We start from the raw sequence: 26,634 nt of genomic DNA, 5'->3' as shown, positions 1-26,634 counted from the left end.
TCTTCTTCTTTTTTCTTGCATGTCCATATTTATGTATTCACTTCATCTCGAAGGTAGATGGTGCAAAGCTTAACAATTCTCAGTCTCATATTGTGTTTGTTTGTAAATTAATTTTAAGCCTACGAATAGTGGTTTTAAGTAAATAATCTCCCAGAGGAGTAAGATAATTATGTTGGCCTCTCATGTAATTCCAATGTTTCCAGAAATGTTCTTGAAATAATACATAATATAATTAAAATAATGTAATCTCTGAAAATCCAGAAAACAATGTGATTTGGCATAATGGAATTATCTCTATCCCTATGTCAATGTGTATGCTTCTTTCAGTGTTACTATTTTGATATAGCATTTTAACAAAACACATATTCTCAGCTTAGTATCTTTTTATGTTGAGCAACATCATGCTTGTTATTTATTTGCTTTATTACATTCCCTCTAGCAGTGTTGGCAGTTTTCTTGTGCTAGTGCCCCACCCCTACAACAGTGTCAAGCACTTGATAGCTGAACCCTATACTGTACTCATTAGAATCCCTCCATGAGTATTCATGTCAGTATCTTCAGCTGTAAGAAAGTGTTTAGTGTGTTCTTCTGGGATGTGTCCCATTTAATGCTGAGGAAATAGAAGGCTTTTGTTTTGGTTACTCGGTGGTGGAAGAAAACGCTTATAAGAGGATTACACGATAAGACAAGCTGAAGACAATGTCACTAAAAAATGAAAACAAGCAACTATGTTTTGGAGAGATACAAGGATAGTTACTATGATTACAGCATTAACAAACGAGATAATAGTACTTGCACCAAATAAAAAGAGTAATGTAGCCGGACCTGTAGCAAGACTTTTCAGTAATCAGCTTTTCCCCCAAGGTATTTTCTGGGATTGTGTTACCATTGACATAAATATTAAGATTATCTACCTTTCTTATTATTTGTGTGCAATGCAAAGCCATTTATAGTAGAGTAAGACACAGTGATGATACACAGCAGAGGTTATTCTCAAGCTGTTTTAGGTCAGAAATTGATTCCCTCTTCTATTCTGCTGCTTTTACTGTGTGTTACATGTCCTGATAATTGTCTGCTTATCCTTCTGCTCCGTATTTGCCTCACCTTCTGTTGCACCTCACATCCTACCTCCATCTTTATTTCATTCATTTTCAATTCCAGTTCATTAAACATGGTTCTGGGTAAACTTCAGCCACAAACACAAAAGATGTTGCCATCACCTGGCATTTGTAGTCACTGGAAAGTCCACTTTTCCTATTATTTCCAACAGTTTTTAGATGTTAATTTTTCAATTATGAATCCATAAGTGAAACTCTTCAAATGTTATTTATCGTTTTATTTTACTCTATATTGTGGTTTGTAAATTGTATTGTCACAGTTACCTCAGACACCAAATTATTGCATTTTGCAGCGGCAGATTCATCTGTTCCAGAGTCATTTTTTTTAAAAGGTGGCACTACGAGAAAGCAAATTCACTTTTGTTCACTCTTCAAAGGTTTCTCTTTGTCCGCAGCAGCATGTGAAAACAGTAATTACAGCCGAGATTCACAAGTCTATTTTAATAATAGACTGATTGTGCCTTCTTATTTATGGACAGTTAGATGCACTTTCCCTTAATTTTTAATTTATTCTCAAGAAAAACTTACACTGTGCTTGAATCCCCCCAGAGGCTCTATTTGTGTTTTTGGTAACTGTCTGACCAGAGCCACGCAGAGGCAACTTTCAAGTTTGTTTTAAGAGATAAATGCTTTTACAATTTGATGCGGGACTCTCTTTATTTGTGACCACTTCAATCACCTGTTTTTTTACAATCAGTAGGAGTTGAAGAAAAGTTTTTTTTTTAAATGCAAAGCTATTAACCAAAAAACTGCTGAATTTATTGGAAAATTGGTCTAACTAGACAAAATGTCTTTCTCCATACAGTAACATGTTAGAGAGGGAAACATGGCTTATGCAACTCAGCACATCCTGACATCACATGCTTAGACAACTGGCATTACTTGCTAATGCAAAAGTGGCCAAAATCTAGCAGAATCAGTATTCCGTTAACATCACATCGTGAATTATGCCCCAATTAAACAAGATTAAATATTAAAGGTCCCGTATTGTAAAAAGTGAGATTTCCATGTATTTTTTTATTTATATATATGTATTTTTAGCAGGTCAAGGTGCTATATAAATACTGTAATACTGTAAGGTTTAAAAGCGCTCAATCCACAGAGAAATGCACACAGCCCGTATTCAGAAACTGTGCCTTTAAACGAGCCTTCAGGACTTCCATACAGTTGTGAGGTCATGTGATGCTTGCATCTTTCTCAAGAACCGTTCATCCAAACAACTTAACACTTGCAATACATCTGCCGTGACATAGTTGCATCCCCTAGCAATGCAGTGGGACCAGTGACAGACACAAAGCTGTACTATGTGATGTCAGACAGTTCCAGTAAGAGACAGTGATACACACACTGAACAACACTGATGATTCCTTCACTCTTATTGTCATTTCCTTATCTCTCACTCTTCACGCCGCCGACTCCGTGCTCATTGCCATTCAGCAGAGGTTTTTAAATTGCCAAACTCTCTTGTACAGAACAGCATTTTTCCTGGAAGCTCAGAAACCGCAGCGGGCAACACCCAGAGAATCCACTAATACTGTTAACCTGACCCTGATAAAAACACATTTGAGCATACACACAATCAGAATTAAGTTAGAGTGTTTGTGACTACTCTCTGCAGGATGACAGTAAATGGAAAAGGGGCAGCAGAGATATTCAGCATTTACAGCCATACAGTAGGCCACAAGTAGTGCATGCGCATGCTAATAAGCCAGTTATTCATCGCTGAGGATATATAATGGCAAATCGAATGTTATTGATTGTGATCAGGCAGGATCGTAATAATATCTGTCACAGAGGATGCAGTCGTTTGGCCTTTTTAACAGCTCTTTCAGAGTATGAAGTAATGTATGAGGCAGCTACAGTGAGGTATGCTCCTTTTTCCACATCTTGCAAAGCTTCCCCCAGCTATCCATTTTGAATAGCTGTAAACAGTGAATGATTTATGAGGATGCAACAGCAGGAAGGGCTATCAGTTGCAGTTATTGTACTCCAAAGCCCCTCTAAATAACGGCTCTCTCAGTGGTTAGACTGAGAGTCTGCTGGGCTCTGCTGAAAGGAAGATATTGACTAGCATGGATCAAGCTGTGTGGCCTGCCTCTGAGTCCACTGACAGAAGAGTCCTGAATCCTGATACTACCCTGAACCCACTCTAAGAATGCCATGATGTAGCATCTTTTCTCTTGAATTTAAATGCAGATGTATTATTGTTTTGTTTTGTATTTTGTGCATCCTACCGGTTATTTTCTGGTCGCAACTATGTGAGACTGGTTTAGTGCTGCAGCGCTAGGGTTTATATATCGGCCAATATTATCTGAAGGCAGATATACATTGGTATTGGTGTAAACTGTATGTTGGACAATGACTAATTACAAATTGCAGTACAGAAACACAAGGGTAAAAGATATGTGTGAGGTAATTTAGAAACAGTACCTTCATTAAAGAGAGCACTGACAAGTTAATTTTTCAACTGTAAAATGTCTCACTCAGTTGGGTACAACTTCCTAAAAAGCTCATTTAACAGATAAGATAAGATCACATTTTATTGATCACAGGAAGAACATTTTGCATTACAGCAGCACACGAGGAAGACCAGTGAGGTTGATAGGAATGGGATACAGATAAGTATAGGAAAATATATACAGATAAGATAGAACGCTTGCATTCATGTTACCAGTGTGCATAAATGTGCATGCAAAACTAATGGTGCAGTTTTCCAATAATCCAGATCAAAGTGGCAAAGTGGATACATTATATTTTGAATGAATATTCATGTTTTTGTAAGAAGAAAAAAAATCTAAAATCCTGTATCAGCCGGGCTCTAGTTTAGTGTTAGAATTAAATGTGTTGCAGTAGACAGAGCTTTATGTGGAATACTGGTGTAGTCAAAGTGCAGCAAGGGGTAAATGTTTGAAATATTTGAACTTTAATTCCCATCATTTAGCTTACACGGAAGGGTACACGACACATGTTTGCAAACCCGGCTGCTCTGTCATCGTTTTATACCAAGGAATCCCAAAGGGACAGGAAACCAAACGGTGGTGATAGCTTTTGAGGAAAAGGGGGAAATACTCAGAGTTGTTGACAAGAATATTCTCGACTTTTTATAGACGTGAAGAGGATTTCATTTGGACACAGTTTACATAAAAGTCCTGTCCAGTGCAATTAAATGTGTATTATTATTATTATTATTATTAGATTAGTCTGCACAACACCTGAATCTCTCATCACTTCTTTAGAAGTGTGCCTATTTTCTTCTTCTTTTTAATTCTTAGCACCATCATGCTGTGATCCATATCTGACATGAGAGCTCTCATGCTGTCATGGTTCATTGGGCTTGTTGGGATGGAATTAGATTCGATTCAAGACAGACATGCTGCAGGTTGGATTTCCTCTGCTCTTGTAGCAATTTGATGTCCCGCGGGGGCATTCAGATGGGCCAAACACAAATTTGACAGCACCAGCTCCCTGACGCAAATCGTGTTAAAGTAAGAACAGGCTGTCAGGTTGTGTCACCCCCCTCCGTCTTTCCCTCTTTCAAGCTCTCTGTCGCTTTTGTGGTTGTTCATCTCACCAATAAAGAATACATCACAGTCACAGGCCCACTGAACTGGAACAGCCTGTCCACTAGAGGGAAAGTTAGATGTCAATGATTGTTTTAATTAATAAAACAACACCACCACCCACCCCGCCCATTACAACTTCACCCTGGGGTCCTGTACGTCCTGTAAGCTGCAGAGCCGACAGCTATGTAAATAAATTGAATATTTAATCAGTTTCTGTTTTGTGCCATAGTAGGAGCTGCCAAAGATGTTTAAAGAACATATAAACGATGATGGGAACTTAACGACATGGCAAATTCTATTATTAACTATTAGCAAAATCATATGTCACGTCTGATAGCAAGTTGCATTGACACACATGCACAGAAGAACATCAACAACTAGCATCCATCTCCGGCAACTTCACTTTTCTTTAAATGACTTTGGCCCAGTGTCTAAACACCACAAGCCAATCAATCCAAGCCATTTTTTAAAAACAACTCACATTTGTTTGCCCCCCATCCATGATTAGCATTTTGAGGCACCATAATTAATCAGAGTTAACACTGGCAAAGCATCCAATAATTCCTGATTTAACATAATGTAATTACTCATTCTAGCATTGCGTAGCAGTATTTTCCCCTCAAATCGCAAGGTCAAAGCAGAATACCATCCATTGATTTGTGGCTGAGTGGGACGTGTCATGCATTGTTACTCTACGTTTCTGTTGGACAGGGTTTTTCTTAACACCTTTTGCCTCCACTATGAATGTGTGTGTGTGTGTGTGTGTGTGTGTGTGCGTGTGCGCGTGTACGTGTGTTACACTGATTGTTAAATGTATTAGACACATCAACTTTTTATGTATTCCCTGATGTGAATATGTAATTATTCTCTATAGGGCTTTGCAGTGCATTTTGTGTGTCAAGAAGGAAACATATCTAGTTATTTCCACATTCTGGACTAGCATTTCCCCAAGTCTCATCCCTTTGCTCTCAAATTTGTACTTGTGTTGGTACATACATTATGTTAACCCTTCTTGCGATCTTCTCTCCTACATTTTTTTTTCATGCTTCAGAATTGTCTTTTCTTTATATTCTTTCAATCCAAACGTGTCTGTTTGGAATGGGCCGATCGCCTGGCCTCCGTTATTGCTGCTTGCACCTTTCTCGAGAACCGCTCATCCATACAACCTCATACTTGCAATACACCTGCCATGACATAGTTCCTCTAGCAATGCTAAAGTATACGCATTATTTGCTAACAGCTAGCTATTTGGGACCAGGGTATTTCCGGGAACAAAAGCGTACTGTGGCAAGCGACGTAGAGCGAGCTGTACCCACTAATAAATACTATAATAAATATATCCTGTAGATCTTAAGAGCACTGCACTTCCTTGGGTCCTCAGCAATTCACCCACTAAGTGTGAAGTCAATCAGCTAAATGGTTGTCGAGAAAATCAAAGGACTGGAAGAACAGACAGAGCCTCCTTCCTTTTTAAGCCATGCCTTACTTTCATCCTTTCTTCTAAAAAATGTGCACACACAACAGCTACTGTCGCGGCTGGGCTTTGTTTAACCACAGAAAGTATACTTTCATTGGTAGCGTGAAGGATGGCAGGAAGTGTGAGATTCCCATCATCCCTGGCAAACACTGGAAGTGTATTAGCACCAATCAGCGACATTAGAGGAAATTTGCTGTGGCGTGATTTGATAAAGGGCCTTCTCAAACGCTTTCTCAAAACAGCCTCCCTTCACTTAACTGACGATAATAGACATCTCTACAGGTAGGGATGGATGAAGTATGCCTCAGCCAGTGCACTTATATCTGATCATGTCAGCTAAAAAGCTTGACTAAGTTTCATTGCTCTAGGAAGGATGTTAGGTAGGTTATTTTTGCTCTCATTTGGCTCAATGAAGCAAATGTAATTAGCCACACAGGGAAAGAATGTGTGTTTTATGATGTAGAGTTATTGTATTTTGTGTGTCGCATTTCGTCATCAAGTGCTTTGTAATAACAGACTGTAATAATAGGCTGTATACAGTTTGTGTGCGTGTGTGTGTGTGTGTGTGTGTGTGTGTGTGTGTGTGTGTGTGTGTGTGTGTTTGTGTGTGTGTTTGTGTGTACATGTTTCATTTATAAGATATTGCCTTGACCAGGCAAATCTGTCTGCCAACTAAATGTAACTGTAACACGCTCCCACTTTTATTATTACTTGAGGGCCGTGTTTGTCATATTGTGTCACCCTAATGTTTGCAGCACTTTGATGAAAAGTCCCAAGCAAACATTCAGTTCACCACAAGTCCCATACAGAGCCAGTTCCATTGGACTTGTGCCCAATGACGTCCCATCCATCCAACTCCCACTTGTGGGACCCAGTAACTCTGTTTTCTTCTCTACCCACAGCTCTTACCGCCTGGATAAAATCAACAGTGACATGCGTAACTACATCACCAATTTTGCTGCAGACTTAAGGTGAATACAGGCTCAGCGCCTCTCCTCCCCTTACTTTCTGTTGCTGCCATGTTGCAGTGGTCAGACGTTGGAGCCAGCTGGGATGCTGTCCTGCTGACATACCCAATATGGACGCCTCACAGAGCAAACACTCAAGACCAGTCAATGAGAGGTCACCTGGGGCAACCTGCTCATACTGGCAAAGCACAAGGCACTGTTAAACACAATTTAGATATGATTTGATTCACTGCTATACATTACACCAGCATACGTCTTCCCATTTATAGCTCCTTTACCACTTTATTCCGACTTAATTTCTGGATATTTTTGCTTTCGGATGTCTTTGGATGCTCAGAAGGTTGATATTACTTTGCAAACACACACAGCCTTGCCACAGCATGACAATATGGACTGGGGGACTTTTAATCACACTGACATTTTCCTTGCTGCCAAACACCAGTGTTTATCTCTATAAAAAGCCCAGAAACTGCTTATTCATCCCTGCCTGCCATTAGAAATGGATCTGGCCGAGGGAACCGCACTTTGGTATTCCTAATGTGACAAGCATAGTATTCTCTAGTTTACTAGCGCCTTTCTTCTTCCTTGTTATTTCTATTTGTCTTTTCTCCAGCAGATTTCAAACCAGGCTTGGGTTTCTCAACATACCTCTTGCACTGCTGGGGTAGCACATTTATTTGACCTGGCTGACACCGGGGTGCTCTCTGAAGTGCTTGCTCACTAACTAGCTCCTGATTTGCATTTCCCTCATTTCCAAGCATTGATTGGATGTTTCAGCACAACAGAAATCGAACTGCTGTTTTAAGGACGGTGGTGTACACATCAATGTAGTGGGGGAGAGAAACAGACAGAGAGAGGCTCCCCTCTTGGGAGACACAATGTCATAACCAGTCTCCCTCTTAAGTTCAAGTTGCAGGAGGCCCACTGACCTTGATAACACTTTATTGTTTTTGTCATCATGTTACACCTGTAGCCACTGGTCAAACGGCTTTGGATATTAGTTAAATTATGTTTAATTGACTTGCTTAAGAAATCATCACCATGGCTGTAGTCCCACTCCCTCCTTGCTTCTCCTTTTCTCTCTCTGTTCAGTCAGAGCTACCACTTGCAAGCCGCCAGGGACATGCACCCAAGCATTGCCCTGGATCCCTCAACCAACTACAACTCTCCCAAGTTTCGCTCCAGGAACCAGAGCTACATGCGGGCAGTCAGCACCCTCAGTCAGGCTAGCTGTGTTAGCCAAGTGAGCCAGGTGAGTATGCACCCTTTCAACTTGTACTGGAGAGCAGTGGTTCATATACTGGGGGCTGCTGAGTGACCCTGAGGAGGTCCCAGGTAGTCTCCAGTAAAATTAATTAGAATAATTTTTACAACAAAGTTATTAAAGAACATAACTGTCCTAAACATAGTTTTCACTGTCACTGTGACGTTTTTATAGTATACTTTTTTTTGTATGGATCCCCAGTGGGGAAATTACAATTTACAGTGTTTGTTCGAAACCACTGCCCACAGGCCTGAAATACACACACACACACACACATGCTCAGGACCTATTCATGCACAAATGGAGAGATGTCAGAGTGAGTGGGCTGCGACTGCTGAACAGGCGCTCTGAGTGGTTGGGGGGGGTGGGAGGGGGGGTACAGTGCCTTGCTCAAGAGCACCTTAGCAGTGCCCAGGAGGTGAACTGGCATCTCTCCAGCTACCAATCCACACTCCGTACGGACTTGAACCAGCGATCCTCCAGTTCCCAATCCAACTCCCTACGGACTGAGCTACTGCCACCATGTAGATATTGTTTTTTTCTGGCTTCGTTTTACTTATACTTGACAGTTCATTGCACATAGTATATTTGGAAAGATTAAAATACTCCAACAGGGGTTGTTGAGATAGTCATCTCCCTCTTAAAAGGGAGGCATATTACTTTTTTGAGTCTTAAAAGCTCAACTAAACTCCAACTTACTGAAAATCCCAATAGAACAAGATGTTTATCTTTTATTCTTGATATTGCCAAATGGGAGTGGAGTGATAACCATCAAACTATTTCTACTCAGTAAACATACAACCATTTGTAACAAGTCAGTATCAAAGACATTACAAGATACATCATACGCATCTGAAACAGGAAACAGATATAGATCTGGTCAACATCAACAACAAATCTTTTACAGCAAACTCTCTGAGACAGTTTGACTTTGATTTCATCCAAATGTATGTTACATTGTTTGGTTGTATTCACACAAAGCAAGAGCTACTGTAGCAAAAGGAACCAGCTCACAGGGTATCTACTAGTGTGGAAATAGGACAGAACAATTTCCAGGCAACACTTAAAAAAATGCAAAAAAAAAATTTGTGACATTATGAAAACACATTTTTCATTGATTTCTTATCTCTATGCTGTCTTTTGCTTATTCAAATGTGCACTTGTTTGATTTTAGCAACAAACCTTGCTTTTTAATTCTAAGGGAAATTGACAGTGAACACAATGTCAGGTTTTACAACCGACCAATTTCTCCAGATAAACAAAGAAATATTCTCACCTGCTTAACAATGAAGAAAAGCATGCTTACTCCTTTTGTTTCTCACAGGTGAGTGAAACAGAAATAAATGGTCAGTTTGAATCTGTGTGCGAGTCGGTGTTCAGTGAGGTGGAATCCCAGGCCATGGAGGCTTTGGACCTGCCCGGCTGCTTCAGAACCCGGAGTCACAGCTACCTGCGAGCCATCCAGGCCGGCTACTCCCAAGACGATGACTGCATCCCCCCCATGGCCTCCACTGTTACCTCCACCATCAGGGCTACCACAGGTAAGGGCAATTTGATATAAAATTAATTTGCACAATACGATGTGTGGCATTCTAGATGTTGGTATTTTTGTTCCTACTTACAAATTGACACCAAAAGCTTTCATTTGGCATTAACATGTGTTAATGGATGAATATAGAACAGTTAGTGCAAACTGGTTGTACTGTCAAACAGCTTCATTTCTTTGCATGAATCACTCTTGTATGTTTCCGTTGTTTTTGATGGACGTTTGATTACCGTAGCTACCACTTGTGAGCTGTGCTAGTTCATCCTACTGTATTTTGTATACAGTGTTTCATCTGCTCATCCATTGGATGCATCAGAGAGTAAAGCTATGAACCCTATTGAAAATCACATGTCTGAAATAAAAATCAGGATAAGGACATGACTGCTTTTTCTTCTACATTTTGGAAATCTGACTTTCTTTATGGTGCCACGGGGTGACACTCGTGAACTTACTCACAGCTTTATTGCGAATTGAGGAAAGAAATGGTGAAATTGCTATATGCATTGTTTACTTGTAAACCCAGTTTACACTTAAATATTACAACATACAGTATACTGTGAAAGTTTTTCGCTCAAAAATTGTTCACACAAATGATTTTGTCTCATTGCAAAGTTCATGCTTACACACAATTAGATCACATTACAGAAGTGCACACTATTGTGTCTAGATCTGGATAATGGATAATCTAATGGTGACAATAAATACACCGGTAACTGAACTGTCAAACTTGTTAGACACACATATATCACATATGCAAAGTTGTTACAATAACTCTAAACCTACTCCGATGACACATGCATTAATTTCTGATACTGAGCCTTCATTATAAATTGCAAGCTGCTGGTGGTTTCAACAAATCCCGTGATCGCTGGCTTCACTGAGGAAATGATGCATCCTTGTGATGAAGAATGTGGGAAGAAAAGAAGAAAAGATGTCCGGGGGAGAAGTCTGAGCGGATTGCGCCTCTTCACACAGTAGATTCATGAACTAACAACATCAGTTGGACTATAATAGGGAGGGTTAGAGGTGTGGCCATCTGGAGCTGTGCTTATGATCAATTATTCATACCTAAGTGTTTGCTTACACTGCTTTCTCAGTAAACTCAAATACCTTTGCATTTTTAGGATGCAGAGTTTGGTATGTGATAGATTTCACAATTTTGGACCTCACTTTTTCAATAGGGTTCATACTATACTTCTTGATTGATGGGAAATGGTTTGGAAGCTTTGCTCATCTTTGCCTCTTTTCATTGCACAAAGTACACATTTCTTTACCTTGACTGAAAGCAGACGAACATGCAAGGATTGTTATTACACCTCATTTATTAGAAATATTGTCCTCTCTCTGTGATGTGTTCCAGGAGCTAGGAGTTTTAGCTTTGTGCATTGAAAAGATGCAAAGAATGCATGCTACAAATTAAGGTTGAGAAGGCAGTGTAAACCATTAACGAAAATGAGTCAAAATGGGAGTACTTTCCCAGTGTTACACTGGTTTTCAACATTGTAATGTATAATATTACAGATTGTTAAAATTCTAGAATGGAAACTATTCAATATTATCTACAGTATATAGATGAGTGAATTGGGGCAATAATCATAAGGTTAGCACTTAGTTAAGTTGTTGCTTTCTGCTGTTATCTTATTTTGACTCATGGCATTCAGTGCATGATTTAATGTTACTGCTTTGTGGCAATAAAAAGCACATTCTCTCCAGTTGTCCACACCTGTGGCTATATTACAGATACATATTTATATTTGTCTTCCAGACAGAAATTATGTGCAGGAAGAATCTTGTTTACCTGACCAGGCCAGTGTACTTGAGGATTTGGCAGACACGGCCCCTTTGGCTCATGATGATCTAGGCTGCCCCATCAGAAGAGACAGGCTTTACCAACAAGATATCATGGGCGCTACAGCCAAACCTCTGTCTGGACCGCCTGTTTCTCCAAGCCTCTTCAGATCCCCCAGATCTAGTGCCCCAGAACGGCCATCACCAAAAGCCATCCAGGCCAGTATCAAAGAGTCGGCTACATTGGCTGCAGCTATCAGCATACAGTGGAAGGAAGAAGTATCTGCCATGCGTCGAGAGCTAGCTGATCTAAGGAAGGACCTCTGTACAGAGCTTCGTGCTTTCAACAGTAATTTTAACACTTTTACGCAGCATTACAACACATGGTCTCCCCAAGGTGGTAACACGGCTGCTGGAGCTGGGGTTGGTTTAGGCGGAAGGGTTGGGGCAGGAACAGGGACAAGACCCAGGGCAGGGGCAGGGGAAGGGGCAGGGGCAGGGGCAGGGGCAGGGGAAGGAGCAGGAGGACTTGGAACCTTTGCGGCAAATGGAGGCACTGGGGGAGCTAGAGAGAAGAAACCCCAGATATCAAAAGTGTCAGTGGGGACCCAGGCCAAAAGCAAGGTCCTGGTCCGGCAAAGCACTGCAGATGCCGCTGTCAATTGTCCAGAGGAGAAGGAGGAAAAGAAAGGCGCCCGCCGAAATCTGCCAAAACAGCTCTCTATGGACCCAAGCATTCTTGCCTGTCCACAATCGATGTATGTGGAGAGTGCCATACCACTTTCTTTGGATCCAATACTTCCAGGCTCTGTTAAAGCAGTCGAACCAGAGTCATTTGATTTGATTGCTCTGCCCTTTAGGGCAGAACCAGAACCAGAGCTACCAGACCTTGCAATGGTGGTCACTAATGAGCCAGTCACCACTCATGGTACAGTGCCAATTTCCTCAAACGCAGCCATTGAGAGCCCTCAGCATTCAGTGACAGTGGAACAAAAAATGCTAATCAATCAACAGCTAATAAATAGATGCCCAGCTAATGAGTCCTATTCAGATACTGAACCATCTCACCCTGATGACATGAAATCCTCAGACTCAGAACTAATTGAAAGAGATAAGATACAGCTACCATATCCAGTTCCTGTAGTTACTGTGTCTCCACCTGAGGAATGTGATTGTGACATATTGTCAGATTCAGAGTCTCTGGATCCTGTCACTGTGGAAAAGCCAGATCCTGTGTCTCAATACCCTACTCCAATGTCTTTACCATATTCAGGATTAGAAGATCCAGATTCTGCAGACCCAACAGAACTAGAATCAAAACCATCAGACTTACCCATAGTGTGCTCATCTGACCCTGTTAGCCAAGCCCCATTTTCAGTCTGTGATGCACCCACAGTTCTTGATACTGTTACTTCATGTAATTTAGATACTGAAATCATATGTCCATCCATTGTGGTGTCAGAATACCTTGCCACAGATTATCCTGCAAGTCCAACTGACAGTGACACAAATCTAGATCCCATTATCACCTTTCCAGATCATCCTTCTGACCCTGCCCCAGAGCAAATGACAGCAGTCTCAACCTTTGCTTCCACTTCAGTAGAAACTCAACTCAACACTGACCCACTGTCCCAAGATTTAGAGTGGCCACCCCTTCCTGAACCACTTGATACCACCCCTATATATCATGCTGATCTGGTCCACTTTGACTTAGTCATGCTGACTTCCTTAGATCAAGATGATCTTGACTCGGTGTTCATGGACCCTGAACCAGAGCCTTTTGACCTGAGTGTTGACTCTCCATCTAATACAGAGGATTTAGATCCACCCTTTTACCAATCAGATTGTCCAGGTTCACCCCTACCGACTGTGGACCCTGCCACAGTGTGCCCCTTGGAACCTTCACTGTCAACTGAATCTGTCTGTTTGGATCCAGCTATGGAATATCACTTAGCTCACATGCCTCAGGATGTAGCCTCAGAATTACACAAAGTCCCACTACCACAGGTCACTGTCACAATATCCCCCCCTAGTTCAGTATCTCCTGATACGTCACTGGAAATGGACTTTGGACCCACAATTCCAGCCCCAGATCCTCTTCCACCAGATGCAGATCCATCACCATCAGATCTTGAAGATATATTTTCAGTGGACCTGGAACTCATGGGGCCAAATGATATGATTGCAGAAACACTGGAGTTTATGGCTGTATCCCAGGAGTATGGGGAACTTGTGGAAGAAGAGACCCTAGGTAGTACGGAGAGGTCCTCAAGCGAGCAGGCCTTTTTGTGGTACAGGTGGCAGAGGAGGGGCCAGAGACGTGAATCAATGCGCAGGAGTGCCAGCGTGGAACTCTGGAGCAGGAGATACGATTACAACAGTGCAGAAATCACATACGTGTCTCTCACTCTGTGAGCTCGTACCTCATTCTCAGCAGACAAAATGTAGCTCAAAGTATGTTTATAGCTCACGGTTTGTAGCTGCCAGTCCACTGTAGAGCAACGTGCAGATCTAAATATCATGTGAGCATTGGCATTTAAAGCAAGGACTTTTTTTTCTCATACACAGACCTGCAGTAATATTCCAGGAAAAATAAGACTGTATTGGTAGCAGCATAAAAACATATTTTAAGGATTGCTCCATCCTGCAAGAATGTGAACAACCATGCTTCAAAAACATTTATTAAAAGCAGTATGAACTTTTCTGAAGCTGTTGTGACCACCGATGTGAATTATATATTCCAGAACAGTACTGCCTTTGTTATCACTGGATACAGGAATAACATGAATGTTCTTGTTCAGTCAGTGTATAACATCAAAAGATTTTAAGAGCTTTTTTCGGAGCTGGCATAATGTATTCAGTACAACGACCCGACAATCCTTGCAGTGATGATGGAAACTTTCCTTTCCGTGTTTTGAGCTCTCTGTTTATTGTCACTCTTAAGTGGAGTGAAGTAAATCTTCACAGTTATCATATAACTATAAGGACATACTGTTTACTATGTGAGCTGTTGGATGGACTCTGCAGGTATAAAGAAGTGAAACTGTGGAATGATGTTTGCACAATCCTAGACTGAGCTGGAATGCTGTACTGTTAATGGAAAATAAAAAGTAACTCGCATTATTTTAATTCACGCTCCAATATGATTACAAACCAGTACAGTTATGGTATGTAGCCTCTATGTACACACAACCTCATGTTGCCTACATGCACACACAATTTGCTACCAAACTTACAGCATACGGTATATACACACATCTTTGCTGGACAAAAAGTATAACAATACATTTATTTTAAAAAAAACACTATCAACCGTGATTTATTTTGTCTGATAATCTGACTATAGTAATAACAGGCCTTGTTGAGAGGTGATATTGCATTTTTTACTGTATGATATCCTCTCAATGCTCAGGAATCAAAGACTGAGAATGTAATACTGGGACAAGTGTAATGACATGTTGAATTGTGTTCCTTCCTGAAAAGAGGTTTACAACGTGTGGCTATTTTTTTTTTTTTACATGTGTGAAACTGAATGATGAAAATAATGTTGTAATGGTGCATGAAATATGGCCTCAGTGGTTTTGTGTATTTCATATACAGTGCCTCATTGTAAGTATTTTGTTCTATTCATCATTTCATTTTGATATTCAGTGCAATGAAAGGAGCCTCATAAGGAGCACGGAATACACAGAATTCTGTTACCAGCAATGAACAGCTAAAAAGCCAGGCAAATCACAAGATATATCTGTGCTATCTGTCCAATTAATGGGCTCTATATGGAATCACCCACTGAAGTCTGTCCTTTAATAAAGTGTGCTGCAAACAAAAAGAATCTTAGCTGAACATCAATGAGCTGCAAGAAAAGGATTTTTCTGTGTGCTGTTGTTGAACTGAATATGTGCAGAGCACTTTATGAAAGTTTGCTAAATTGACTGAATCTGAATGGTTTTCAAAGGGGTGGGAAGTTAATTAGGTTGTATTGTTGTATTCATTTTGCCCATTTCCCCGGCATGAAACGCACCACTCTTTTCCTCCCTGGACCCCTTCAATTTGCTAAATTGTTTATCTAAAGTAGCACATAATTTACCCTGTACTGCAGTGATATTATGTTCATTCATATGATATAATCCAAATATAAACTGCTTCAGGATTCAGTCGTGCAATGAAAGTTATTGGCATATAATAACAGGCCCTTTTTTTCTGTGAACTTTGGAACAGATGGAATGATGCTGATGAGTAGTTGGGAAATATCTGCTTACTTGAAGGTAGATTTTGCAAAAAAAAATTATGCTAGCTGACCTTGCGTTTATTAGAACACAATATTTACTGTTATATTATTAAAATGCTATATAACCTCAATGGCATGAAGAGGAGTGAACTGATCTACTGCAGTTCACATAATTGTGAATACAAAAGTTTTCTGTATGCGTATACTTTTATTCATTGTGGATGTCATACAGCCAGTGTTGGGAAAGATACTTTCAAAACGTATTCCGTTACAGAGTACAGAATACATGAACAAAAATGTAATTTGTAACGTATTCCGTTACGTTACTCAATCTGAGTGACGTATTCTGAATACTTGGATTACTTCCACATTGAATTGCATTTTATAAGTAGGAATGCGGCCATCACATACAGCTTACTAAACAGGCCTATTCTGGTGTGTTCTTCTGTACTGGCTGAATTTGTACAGATAGATTTTTGTATTTGTAGTCCCCAACTGCATACTACAAAAATCTAACCGTAGTCTAAGCTACCATGAGCTAATTTTAGCTAACGTTAGCTAACATATCAAACGGGGTTAGTCTTTCAACGGCTCTGGGGCTAGTAAATCAGAATGTAGGAGAATGTAAAGTCGCACGTCAACTATAAAATAGCAAGGTGACCAGTAAAACTACAGCAGACGACTACCCTTGGCTAAAAATAACTTACTTTAAGATGCTTCTTCAGGTTGGAGGTGGAGTAATTTGGACGCTGAAAGGAAGTTGGTTTCTGGCAAGCAGAAGTTGCACTGCAGTGCACAGTTATATTTCGTTCTCCCTTCTCTTTCTTTAATGTAAAATGCTGTTTGAATTTCCAAGATAGAAACACATTCCTGCCCTGGCTCTGTTGTGCCGGTTCCGGCTCCATCTTTACCTCTATCAGTGATCACGCAAATAGCTAATTTTTTTGTTTTCATATTGGGGCTTCTGGGAAATGCATGGAGTTGCGAGAGTGAATAAACCTGTGAAACAGAGCAGTATCATCATGTAATCCATTGATTTCAACAATGTAACTGTATTCTAAATACCAACTATTTAAATTGTAACTGTAATGGAATACAGTTACTCATAATTTGTATTCTGAATATGTAACGCCGGTACATGTATTCCGTTACTCCCCAACACTGCATACAGCTTAAGGGGAGTGTAATAGGGTGTTGACCTTTGCAGAAACATTCTCTAATTATAAGGTTAAACAATGCCAAATAGCATGATCATAATCTTTCACTTCACCAAGCATTTACATTATATGGGGTGAAAGTGTCTGGATTATCACTTAAACACACAATGAGCTGTTGTATCAATTGTTAGCAGTCTTTAACAGAATTTCTTTCTCCTGATTTAAGACTAAATCTTCTTCAGTGAAGGCAAAATTACTTAAAAAACCAAGTGATTAAGAGGTTGAGAATGGGTAAAGTTACTGTGTCTGAAAATTGTATTCAATAAACATCAGAGATGTAGAATCCTAGTAAACATTTAAAGATGAAAAAATAGTAATTGTTTTAGTGCTGATTACTTAATGTGCACCCTATGCAAAATGGCCTTAGTCACTGTCTGATCCAGGTGTTCTGCTGAAACATGGACTTCCTATTCAGTTTGCCTCTGTAATGAAGGCATTTCTTTTGTCTAAGTTTCTTCTTTGTTGTGATTTTGCTCTGCAGGTTGATCCTCATAGTCTGCAGTTACTCCCTGGATCCACACTGCGTGTGCTTTATGTACTGTAATTAGATTGTACTTTATGTTTGGCCAGAAAGGCCCACTATTCTGAATCTCCACCTCACTCCCTTGTTTTCAGGGATCCAGTTCTGCCTTCCCTCCACCTGCAGCATTGATCGGACCCCCCAGCAAACCCCAGGTAATCCTGCTTCCTGGGGCATTCTCCATTTCTCCATTTCAATGCGAGTGACGTTATTTAAATGAAACACAAGACACACATGAGTCATCCAGTGGCAGGTTGCTGTTGAGCATGTTTCAATAATATTGATTATCTGCAATTTCTCCCACATTTAATGAGCTACAAGTTACTACACAGTAAACAAGCAATGATACTCTAACTTGCGATTAGGAGTTTACTGAATACAATATGAGTCATTCACACTAAAATATATTTTTTCATGACGCGTTTGAGCCTATAGCAGCTAGACCACTACACTCCACTACACCTGCACTACGCCCCCACTACTCTAAACCAGCATCCTCCCCCTTTCTTTCAGACTGTAGTTATGGCAGAGCTCAATTGTTAAAAGGGCTTTCTCCTCTGTCACTTATTTATGATGGCGTCACTTTCTGAAACCTGCCTAAAACTCTGTTCCAAAGTCTGCAATATCACATGAATGCACAAACGTAGACACACACCACCCTTTGGATGTTTCTAGTATTAGCTTCCATTGTGCATTTCAGTGACCCATCTAGTTGACAAGTAACCAATTTAATTTCATGCAGGTTGAGGTTCAGACCACAGTGACATGCATCCAACTGGTGACGTTCAGATGAATCACCAGGAGCAAGAGAGTTACTGACAAACTAGTCTCGCATTGCCAGACCTCTCTCCTCAGCGCTGTGGAGTAAGGTCTGGCTACACCACAGATACATTCTGGGATGGGAGGAAAAAAAACGCTCTGGGCTCTCTGCATTTCTTTCAACCAAGCACAATCGTCTTGGGCAGAGCTAAGCTCTGGGCGCAGCGACAGTAGCTCTGCAAAATAGTCTTGGGAAGGAACTTGTTTTGGTGGAACATTCGCACCCCGCAAAAGAAAACGCCACATACAATATGAAATGAAGTTAACTGTGTACACAATACAGTAACGTGAGCTATTTAAATTAGCTGGATACATGGCTAAACATAATTAGCTCTTACCAGTGTATCGCCGTGTGTACTTCGTCCACAGCAATCCCACCAATCAGTCCCAAAACATCCCAGTTAGATAGCAAATGCCATAAACATATTCTTTGTAAATATTTACAATCATTCACCGAAAGAACCAAGCAGGCCTGCCTTATTGCACAATCAAAATGTTCAGTGTGTAGCTTGCTAGCGCGTTTGTTGTTGTTCCCAAAGCAAAGGGATTTTGAGAACAACAACAAACAAAGAGCAGAAGGTGAGGGACATCTATACTTCCGTTGAGCCAGACCACTGAAAGACAGACTCTACAGTGTGACTTCTATGAACAGCAGGACAACATCTAAACAAAAGCCCCCAAAATAATCCTTGATCTACTTACCATGAAATTACTATAGTTTATTCTACAGGGGTGTTTTGTTTGTTGCAAACAGTGTTTTTGTTCTCAGGAATTTATCACAATCTTTAAACTTTTACAAATAATCCAAGGTCAGTTATGTGATTTGGAGTAATGACTCACCCATTCTGTTTTTGTTATCTGTTGTTGGCTATTTTTATGTGAATTTCTTTATTGTTTCCATCTGCAACACTCATCACAGGGCCAATAATGCGAGTTAACCATCCATCTTCCTCTCCCTCCCTCGCTCCAGATCATTTACATATCCTTAAAAGCCTGCTGCAAAACAAACTGCTGCATTTCCTTTACAGTGATAAATCCAGTTGGGAAGATAGACCCTTAACGACGTGTCACTCAGCTCCCCCCTACCACACCCCCATGTTAGCATACAAGCCAGTCCTGATAGATAGAGAGGTCCTAGTAGAGATGGAGTGGTTGAATCACTGCCTTTGTGTCTCGCGTTAATCATACTCACTGGTACTTGTTTGAACTACTGTGTGTGTGTGTGTGTGTGTGTGTGTGTGTGTGTGTGTGTGTGTGTGTGCGTGCGTGCGTGCATGCGTGCGTGCGTGCGTGTGTGTGATAAAGAGAGGGATTAAATGGAGAACTCACACTGAAGACATTAACCTGCCTTTAAAGATGCCACTTATTACACATATTCTACATCTCCAGTTGGCTGACTGAAATTAATTGTGTTTGTTTGAAGAGCATAATTTGTTCCTTTCTTGTCCAAAATCTGACCATCTTTTACTTCACGTCATTTTACTGTCTGAATAAATCTTGATAGCCATCCTTGCTTGGTCATTGTTCCTTCATATAAATAAATCCGATAAATCTAATTAATTCAATATTTGATGCACTCTGCATTTTCTCCCCCAGTCGTGCACACGCCTTGCAGTGGTATGCCTGCGGGTTTGAGAACCAATGATAAAAGCTGGAATTAATCTGTAAAGACAGGGCCATAAGATTAGGTAATAGGATGTGCCTTGATATTGTACTTGTGGTGCAAATTACTTGACACAATATTCAATAATTACCTCTAATGGTTATGCTATACACACTGCTTTATTTTTAATATTTCTGTACGACTATAGTGACTCGTTTTGTTGATGTTGCAGTGGTGTACAACACTTACTGCGAGCATACTGAGTGAGTGAGTGAGTGAGTGAGTGCGTGCGTGCGTGCGTGCATGAGTGCATGAGTGCGTGAGTGCCTTGGCTATGTTCACTTCAGATGACATCTAAATGCTGAGTAATACTGCCACTGCCAAGATGGGAGCAAGAATTATGACTCCCCTTTGCACGACTGGCTGGCTAATAATGACTCTATTTTGGTCCTCCTGCTGAATCATGCCCCTTGAATGGGTCATCCCTTTCCTCCTTTGATCTCTCCTCGCTCCCCGATTCATCCTCGCTCTCTATCACACAAACACAAACCGTCTCTCTCTCTCTCTCACCCTCTCTTCCTGTCTGCATAGATCCGCTCTCTCTTGTGAATGGACATCAGCATGAGTCATTAAGTCCCCAGAGCAGAACACTCTTCGTGGACGACCCTAGACGACCCTATTATTTATAAACGCAACCAAAATATGGGTCAGAAAGAGGCCAAAAGGTGTTGCAGGGTTTGATGTGAAGCCCTGGGTTTTACTCTTACCATAAATTATGCTCTTTCTAAAAAAAAAAAAAGTTCTTGTTTCAGACAACAATGTGTTCAGGCTATACTGTAATCAGGCTGAAATGCTATAATTCTACGCCACAACTTTTGGGAGCCTGCATGGGGGCTGAAGCTCATTAGAACCCAAAATAGATCACCTTTTGGTATCATAAGGACTCCCTTAATTGCTTTGTGTGATGTAAGCATTTGTAAGACAAAAACAGAAACACAGAGTTCAACACGGTTTACCTCTTTGTCAAGGAAAACGATAACCCATAACTTAACCTTCAGCGTGACTCAGTGTTCTTCCTCTTTGCCTTCTTTCTTCTGTTCTTGGCTCCGAGGTACAGTACCTGGCACACTCTCAGCTTTGATCAAAACACACTAAACACCGCTTGTGCTTCAGATCTTTCAGCCCGTAACCACACTGAGTGAGATTTTCTCTAAAAAGCTTGAAAATAGAGGCACGTCAAAGCTTAGAAGACGTTCATGACCCATTCCTCAAGTCCATCTCTCTGTGGATTAAGTCCATATTCTCATTTGCACTTAAAAGAAAGTAATCCCCCTTCTTTCTGTCATAAAATGGACAGATTAGGAAGATGAGAGTTGTCAGGCTTCCTTGAGCAGTATCTCCTCCCCAGGATCCTCCACACACAAGTACTGTTGATTACTCGTCCATGTCTAATGAGTGTCTCATGTCATAGAGGATTTGATGTTCTGTGTTACTTTATCAACTTGTTCATTATTAAATATGTACTGTATATATTCAAAGACTCCCAATTCCTTCCCTAATCTGAGCACTGTCTGACAGTGAACATAAGATGAGAAAAAAAGGTCTCTGCACTCGTAGAGAGGCAACAGAAAGTACACACTCAGCCAGGAGCTTGGATCGATAAGATAGTCAGCAGTTTTCCATGAGTTACACTTAAACATATTTAGCAACAAGCTACATTTTGTCAAGTTGTGAAACAGATGGTCTTGCTGCCTAATGTCCCGTCATAATCACTGTGATATATTAGCTCGCCACATATGCTATTGAGGTCATTAAGTAATAAAAGTAAGTTAATTACGCAATAATATTAATTGCTAATACATTGGAAAGTACTCCCCTTAATCAGCTTGTTGTCATATGACAAATGGGTAGGAATATGTGGTGCCTGCATGATGTTTCTGCCATACTGAGATACACCCATGTTGCAATTAAATAGACATTTGACACTTTGAACAAACACAGGCTAGTAGCTTTATCATCTGATTGCCTGTTTGATAAGGATAGAGTAGGTTTACTACTAACTGAACAATCGAACACTACTACGAGGAAAATAACGATCAGCAATCAGGAGGTAAGATGGATAGATAGCAGATGTTTAAAGGAAACGTCTGTGGTGACGGTGGTGTTCTAAATTTTTTATCTTTTTAAAGAACTCCATGAAAACAAAACCAACAACATATTGAACCTACCAACAAGTATTGTTTGTGTATCCAAAGCCTGATATAGTTGAATTGTCTGTGCCATAAGTATACCTTCATTCCCATGAACACAGGCACTGCAGTTTATTTTGACTTGATGCCACACCATCACACCATCCTGCTTTTCAAAAATACTAATGTGTACTATGTGTATTAACTCAGTGCTGAAAATAGTCGCAAATACAGTCACTATTTAATCCTGGTTGAGTAAAGTGTCACGTTGTTTTAGGAAATTACATTAAATGTATTTTTTAAATTACTTGTTTTTAAAGATTTGATTTCCTCAGTAAGAACACACAATTATACAGTACATATAGAATTCCATGATGTCAGTGACATGAAAATAAATGCAGTATGTAAATATTGTCTTATTATACATATTTCCACCTTTTCCAGCCATCAACTACACACCCAACTACAAGAAGGCCCCTCCTCCAGTGCCGCCCCGTACCTCCTCTAAACCCCTCATCTCCATTACGGCCCAGAGCAGCACCGAGTCCACCCAGGATGCCTATCATGAGGGGAGGCACCCTCATGGTGGGATGTGGGCCCCTGACGGCCTCAGCCTGGGGCTGAACCCAGGCAGGGCCCTCTACAACTCCACGGACAGCCTGGACAGCACCAAGGCTGTGACCATAGCTATGGAGGCAGCCGGAGTCATGGCTGGAAAAAGACACCCATCCACAGACAGCCACAGCTCAGTGCTCACCTGCGACAAGGCCATCCTGGTGTCCAAGGCTGAGGAGTACTTGAAGACACCTCGATCCTCTATAGGGATACAGGTTAGTCTTGTCTCAAATTGTGCAAAATGAGAAGATCTCTCATAGGATCAAATGAGTACTAAAATTCTTTCAATTCAAACCTATGCATGGTTGTATAATAATACAGAATACCCTCTCTCTCACACACACACACACACACACACACACACACACACACACACACACACACAACTCAGAAACAGTGTTCTCTTTACAGCAGCTAAAAATAGCAAGAGTGAGTCACCTTACCGCTATCCATCAATTAAGATTCAACTCATGCTGGAGCAGATTTTAGTGAATGGAAGTTCACTCCATGGTTCATTTACTCCCTCTCCATTTAATGTACCTATTTCTCTTTCTCTCCAATATAATGGTCTTCACGCTCCCTCCATCCTTCGCTCTTCCTATCTACCTTTTGTCTCTCTCTACCACACTCAGTGTGATCTTATCTTGGGTTTGTCTGCCTCATTCTCTGATACAAGCTGAGGTTCTGATGTTGATGATTTCCAGTTGTAGTCTAAAGGTTGCAGAACAAAGAGTGAGGAATTTGTGGCAGCTCACATCATCACCTCAGGGCCATTTATAGTATTTTATCAAAGCAAAATATCAAAGTTTTGTGTGAATTTAAAAACCATTGTATCTTCGCTTGCTCTGTACATAGGGAGTAGTAATTTTGCTTTCCTGTATTCTTCTTGGTCCATATAGTTCAGTTCTCATCCCCTCAACCACTATTTATCATCATTATTTTACAACATCTATGTCTACTTTCTTCTATTAATCTCTCCCCCATATACTCAGTAGTAAATGCTATTTACTCAAACTGCGGGGAAAAGTTGAACTTGAAATCCTTTCAAGTATTTGAAGTAAAGAATGCAGACCACTTTATTGGAGGTGTTTGAATGTCGTTGGGCGCTGTTCAAGTTTCTTTCAAAAATAAATCAAGCACACCCTTAAAGGGTAATTACTATGTTTTTTTCCAGGTGATATTAAGAAAGTCCTTTGGCTGGAGATCGGCCTAACCCCCAAATTATCAAATCAGTTGTTGCCATCGGGGAGTCAGCCAGTGAATAAATGATCCCTTCAAAGTCAGTTGATGCTGCAACACGTGCTGCGTTGTATCACATTCAAACTTAGAAAATACCCAGCAGCAACTTTTGCCCAGGCATTATGTTTCACTGTAATGTGTGAATGAGAGCAATTAAAAATAGCCTTCAACACATTTCTAACAGCCTGTTAAAAGTATGTACAGTAATGTATCCTGATGAGAAACCTCTACCACAGATTGTTTTACTTTAACTTGCTTTTACTTACCAGAAAGTTAGTATAGTACAGTTTTCCAAGTGTGTATGTGGAAAACAGAAAAATGTCTTACCAGGCCTGGAAATATTTTTGATGGGCCCCTTATTGTTCCCTAGATTCAAACTTTGATGAAGTTGCATTTGTACTCCACCCCAAGCTGTAAAACTGTTTTGTGTGACTAAAATGTTAACTGAAACTAAAATAAATATGTTCAAAATAAGTCTTTTTTCTTAGCTAAACAGTAAAAAAGTGGGTTCCTCACAAGCCTGTATCTGAGCCATCATCAATAATCCCAGAGAAGACGTATTGCTTGAGTTTACTTCAGTGTGAACAGTCAGCTGGCATACTTAATCTTTAATTTAGTAGGCAGTGTGCCGCAGTACATACAGATTGAGTATGTAGTATGCAGTGCATTAGTATGTGATTATTAACAGCCAAAGGAGGTGAACCGGTATATGTGGAGAGTGGCTGATGAGTGAATGAGATGCAGGTATGCAGGTGGGTGGGAAAGGCCGCTGATGAGCCTTCAACAGGGCCACGTTCAGCCCCGACAAAACGTAGCAACACGTTGTTTTAAACAGAAACTGGGGATGCGTTAAAACACCCTGTTGTGATAGCGCTATGCCTTTTTATTACCACGAGTTTACAGACACGTCTCTGCTGATTGGGTATCACCTGTGACAGCCAATAAACAAGAGACACACCCATCAAACGAGAGAAAACATATCTCAAAGCAGTTGCATGCTGTTTCCCACCGTTCCGAGAAAACATGTCGTTCAACCAGGGAAACGTAGCAACACCAGGTGCCCTCAGACTCAGAGAGCCTGAGGGCACCTGGTGGATGGTTTGAGGACGGCCGGTCTGGGGAGTGAGAGGAGGGTACATGGCCTGGGGGAAGTGAGCAGGAGCTGGCGTCAGCCAGAGAGAGCCAGGCCTGGCAAAACAACAAAGAGAATAGAAAGTCCTCGTGACACCACCTTTCCAAATGGACATGCATGCAGCTCTGATTTAGCTCATTCATTACCAACAGAGGAAAATACAAAACAAATATAGTGTGGATGAGATAACTTTAGAGCAGAAAGAGCAGGACACTTTTAGCCCTACTGTAATCTTTGCGATGAAGCGAAAAAGAATAAAGGGAAAGAGTAGCAAGTAAATATGTGTGTGCGTATATGAGTGAGCGTGACAGAGAATTCAAATTGGCTCCAGTGAAGTCCATAAGCACTTTTGATTACCAGTGCAGGTGCAGAAAATGTCTACATTTACAGAAACATACAAGAGGGACAAAAATGTAGAGAGGGCAGCTTTTGCCTGGCAATAGCACTCACATTGAAAACATACAGGTGGTGGATTTCTTAGTAGGTGGAATCCAGAAATGTATACTCAACATATTTAATTTTGACTACTTTTAGATAGAAATAAATGCATTTATAGTTAATTCTACACCAGAATTGTACTCATTGCTGTATGGAGAGGGCTTTAAAAGAGCATTTACAGCAGACTTGCATGTTGGGGAAAAAAACAGTAATGCTTTACTTAACTGGGCCAAATTTCCTAATAATTTCTCAGGATGAGTTAATTATGTTGGATTGTGATTAGTTGAGTTTGTGAGCAGTTGTTAATTTGTAGAACTGCACCATTAAAATACAACCCAAATATGATTTACAGTTTTTCTTGATTGCTTTGACACAGCAGTCACCTCAAAACACTCAGGCCGAAACAGTGGCACTCATGGTCAAAATGACACTTTTGTTTGCAAAAGGCTCTAACCGTGCCAAAACATTTAAAATATGCAACAAAAGAAAATTTTGCCTTCAAACAACACAACTTGCAAACAAGTGTATGAGCTCTTCCAATCAACCATTACACAGTGGACAACAAAATACTAAATACAGCACTCAGTATGAATCAATCAATAAGAAATTAAGAAAATAAAAATCAAATCTATTACAGTAAATTATAAACATCTATTACTGTAGAGAATAAAAATAGCCACTATTGATACTTTTACATGGTACCTGCTCGACTCTACTTGCCTCGACTCGACTCAACACACTGTGCGTCCGTTTTCCATTGCAGATTTTAGTACCGCCTCAGCGTGGCTGGTCGTCTTATATGCCGGCTCGACGCACACACCAGCGCACAAGTATAAACATCAGGCCACTTGAGCTTGTTTTACAGTTCTGTGGAGGCTCCACGCAGAGCTTTCGCTGTAGCCTATATAAA

The 26,634-nt window shown here is 40.6% G+C and overlaps 1 protein-coding gene across 1 annotated transcript in view; it reads left to right on the top strand.

The window, feature by feature from the left end:
- The window catches only part of dlgap2a (discs, large (Drosophila) homolog-associated protein 2a), a 53,336-nt gene that overhangs the window by 12,304 nt on the left and 14,398 nt on the right, over positions 1-26,634 (top strand). The window contains exons 3-7 of the mRNA XM_078278371.1: positions 7,061-7,129; positions 8,219-8,378; positions 9,715-9,931; positions 17,785-17,844; positions 22,745-23,130. Of these exons, the coding sequence (XP_078134497.1) occupies positions 7,061-7,129; positions 8,219-8,378; positions 9,715-9,931; positions 17,785-17,844; positions 22,745-23,130 (892 nt within the window). The remainder of the gene's footprint in view (positions 1-7,060; positions 7,130-8,218; positions 8,379-9,714; positions 9,932-17,784; positions 17,845-22,744; positions 23,131-26,634) is intronic.

Source organism: Sander vitreus, chromosome 20 (assembly GCF_031162955.1).
Source record: "Sander vitreus isolate 19-12246 chromosome 20, sanVit1, whole genome shotgun sequence".
NCBI classification, from domain to species: Eukaryota; Metazoa; Chordata; class Actinopteri; order Perciformes; family Percidae; genus Sander; species Sander vitreus.
The sequence above is the reverse complement of the archived record's forward strand: the minus strand, read 5'-3'. Positions and strand labels throughout refer to the sequence as shown.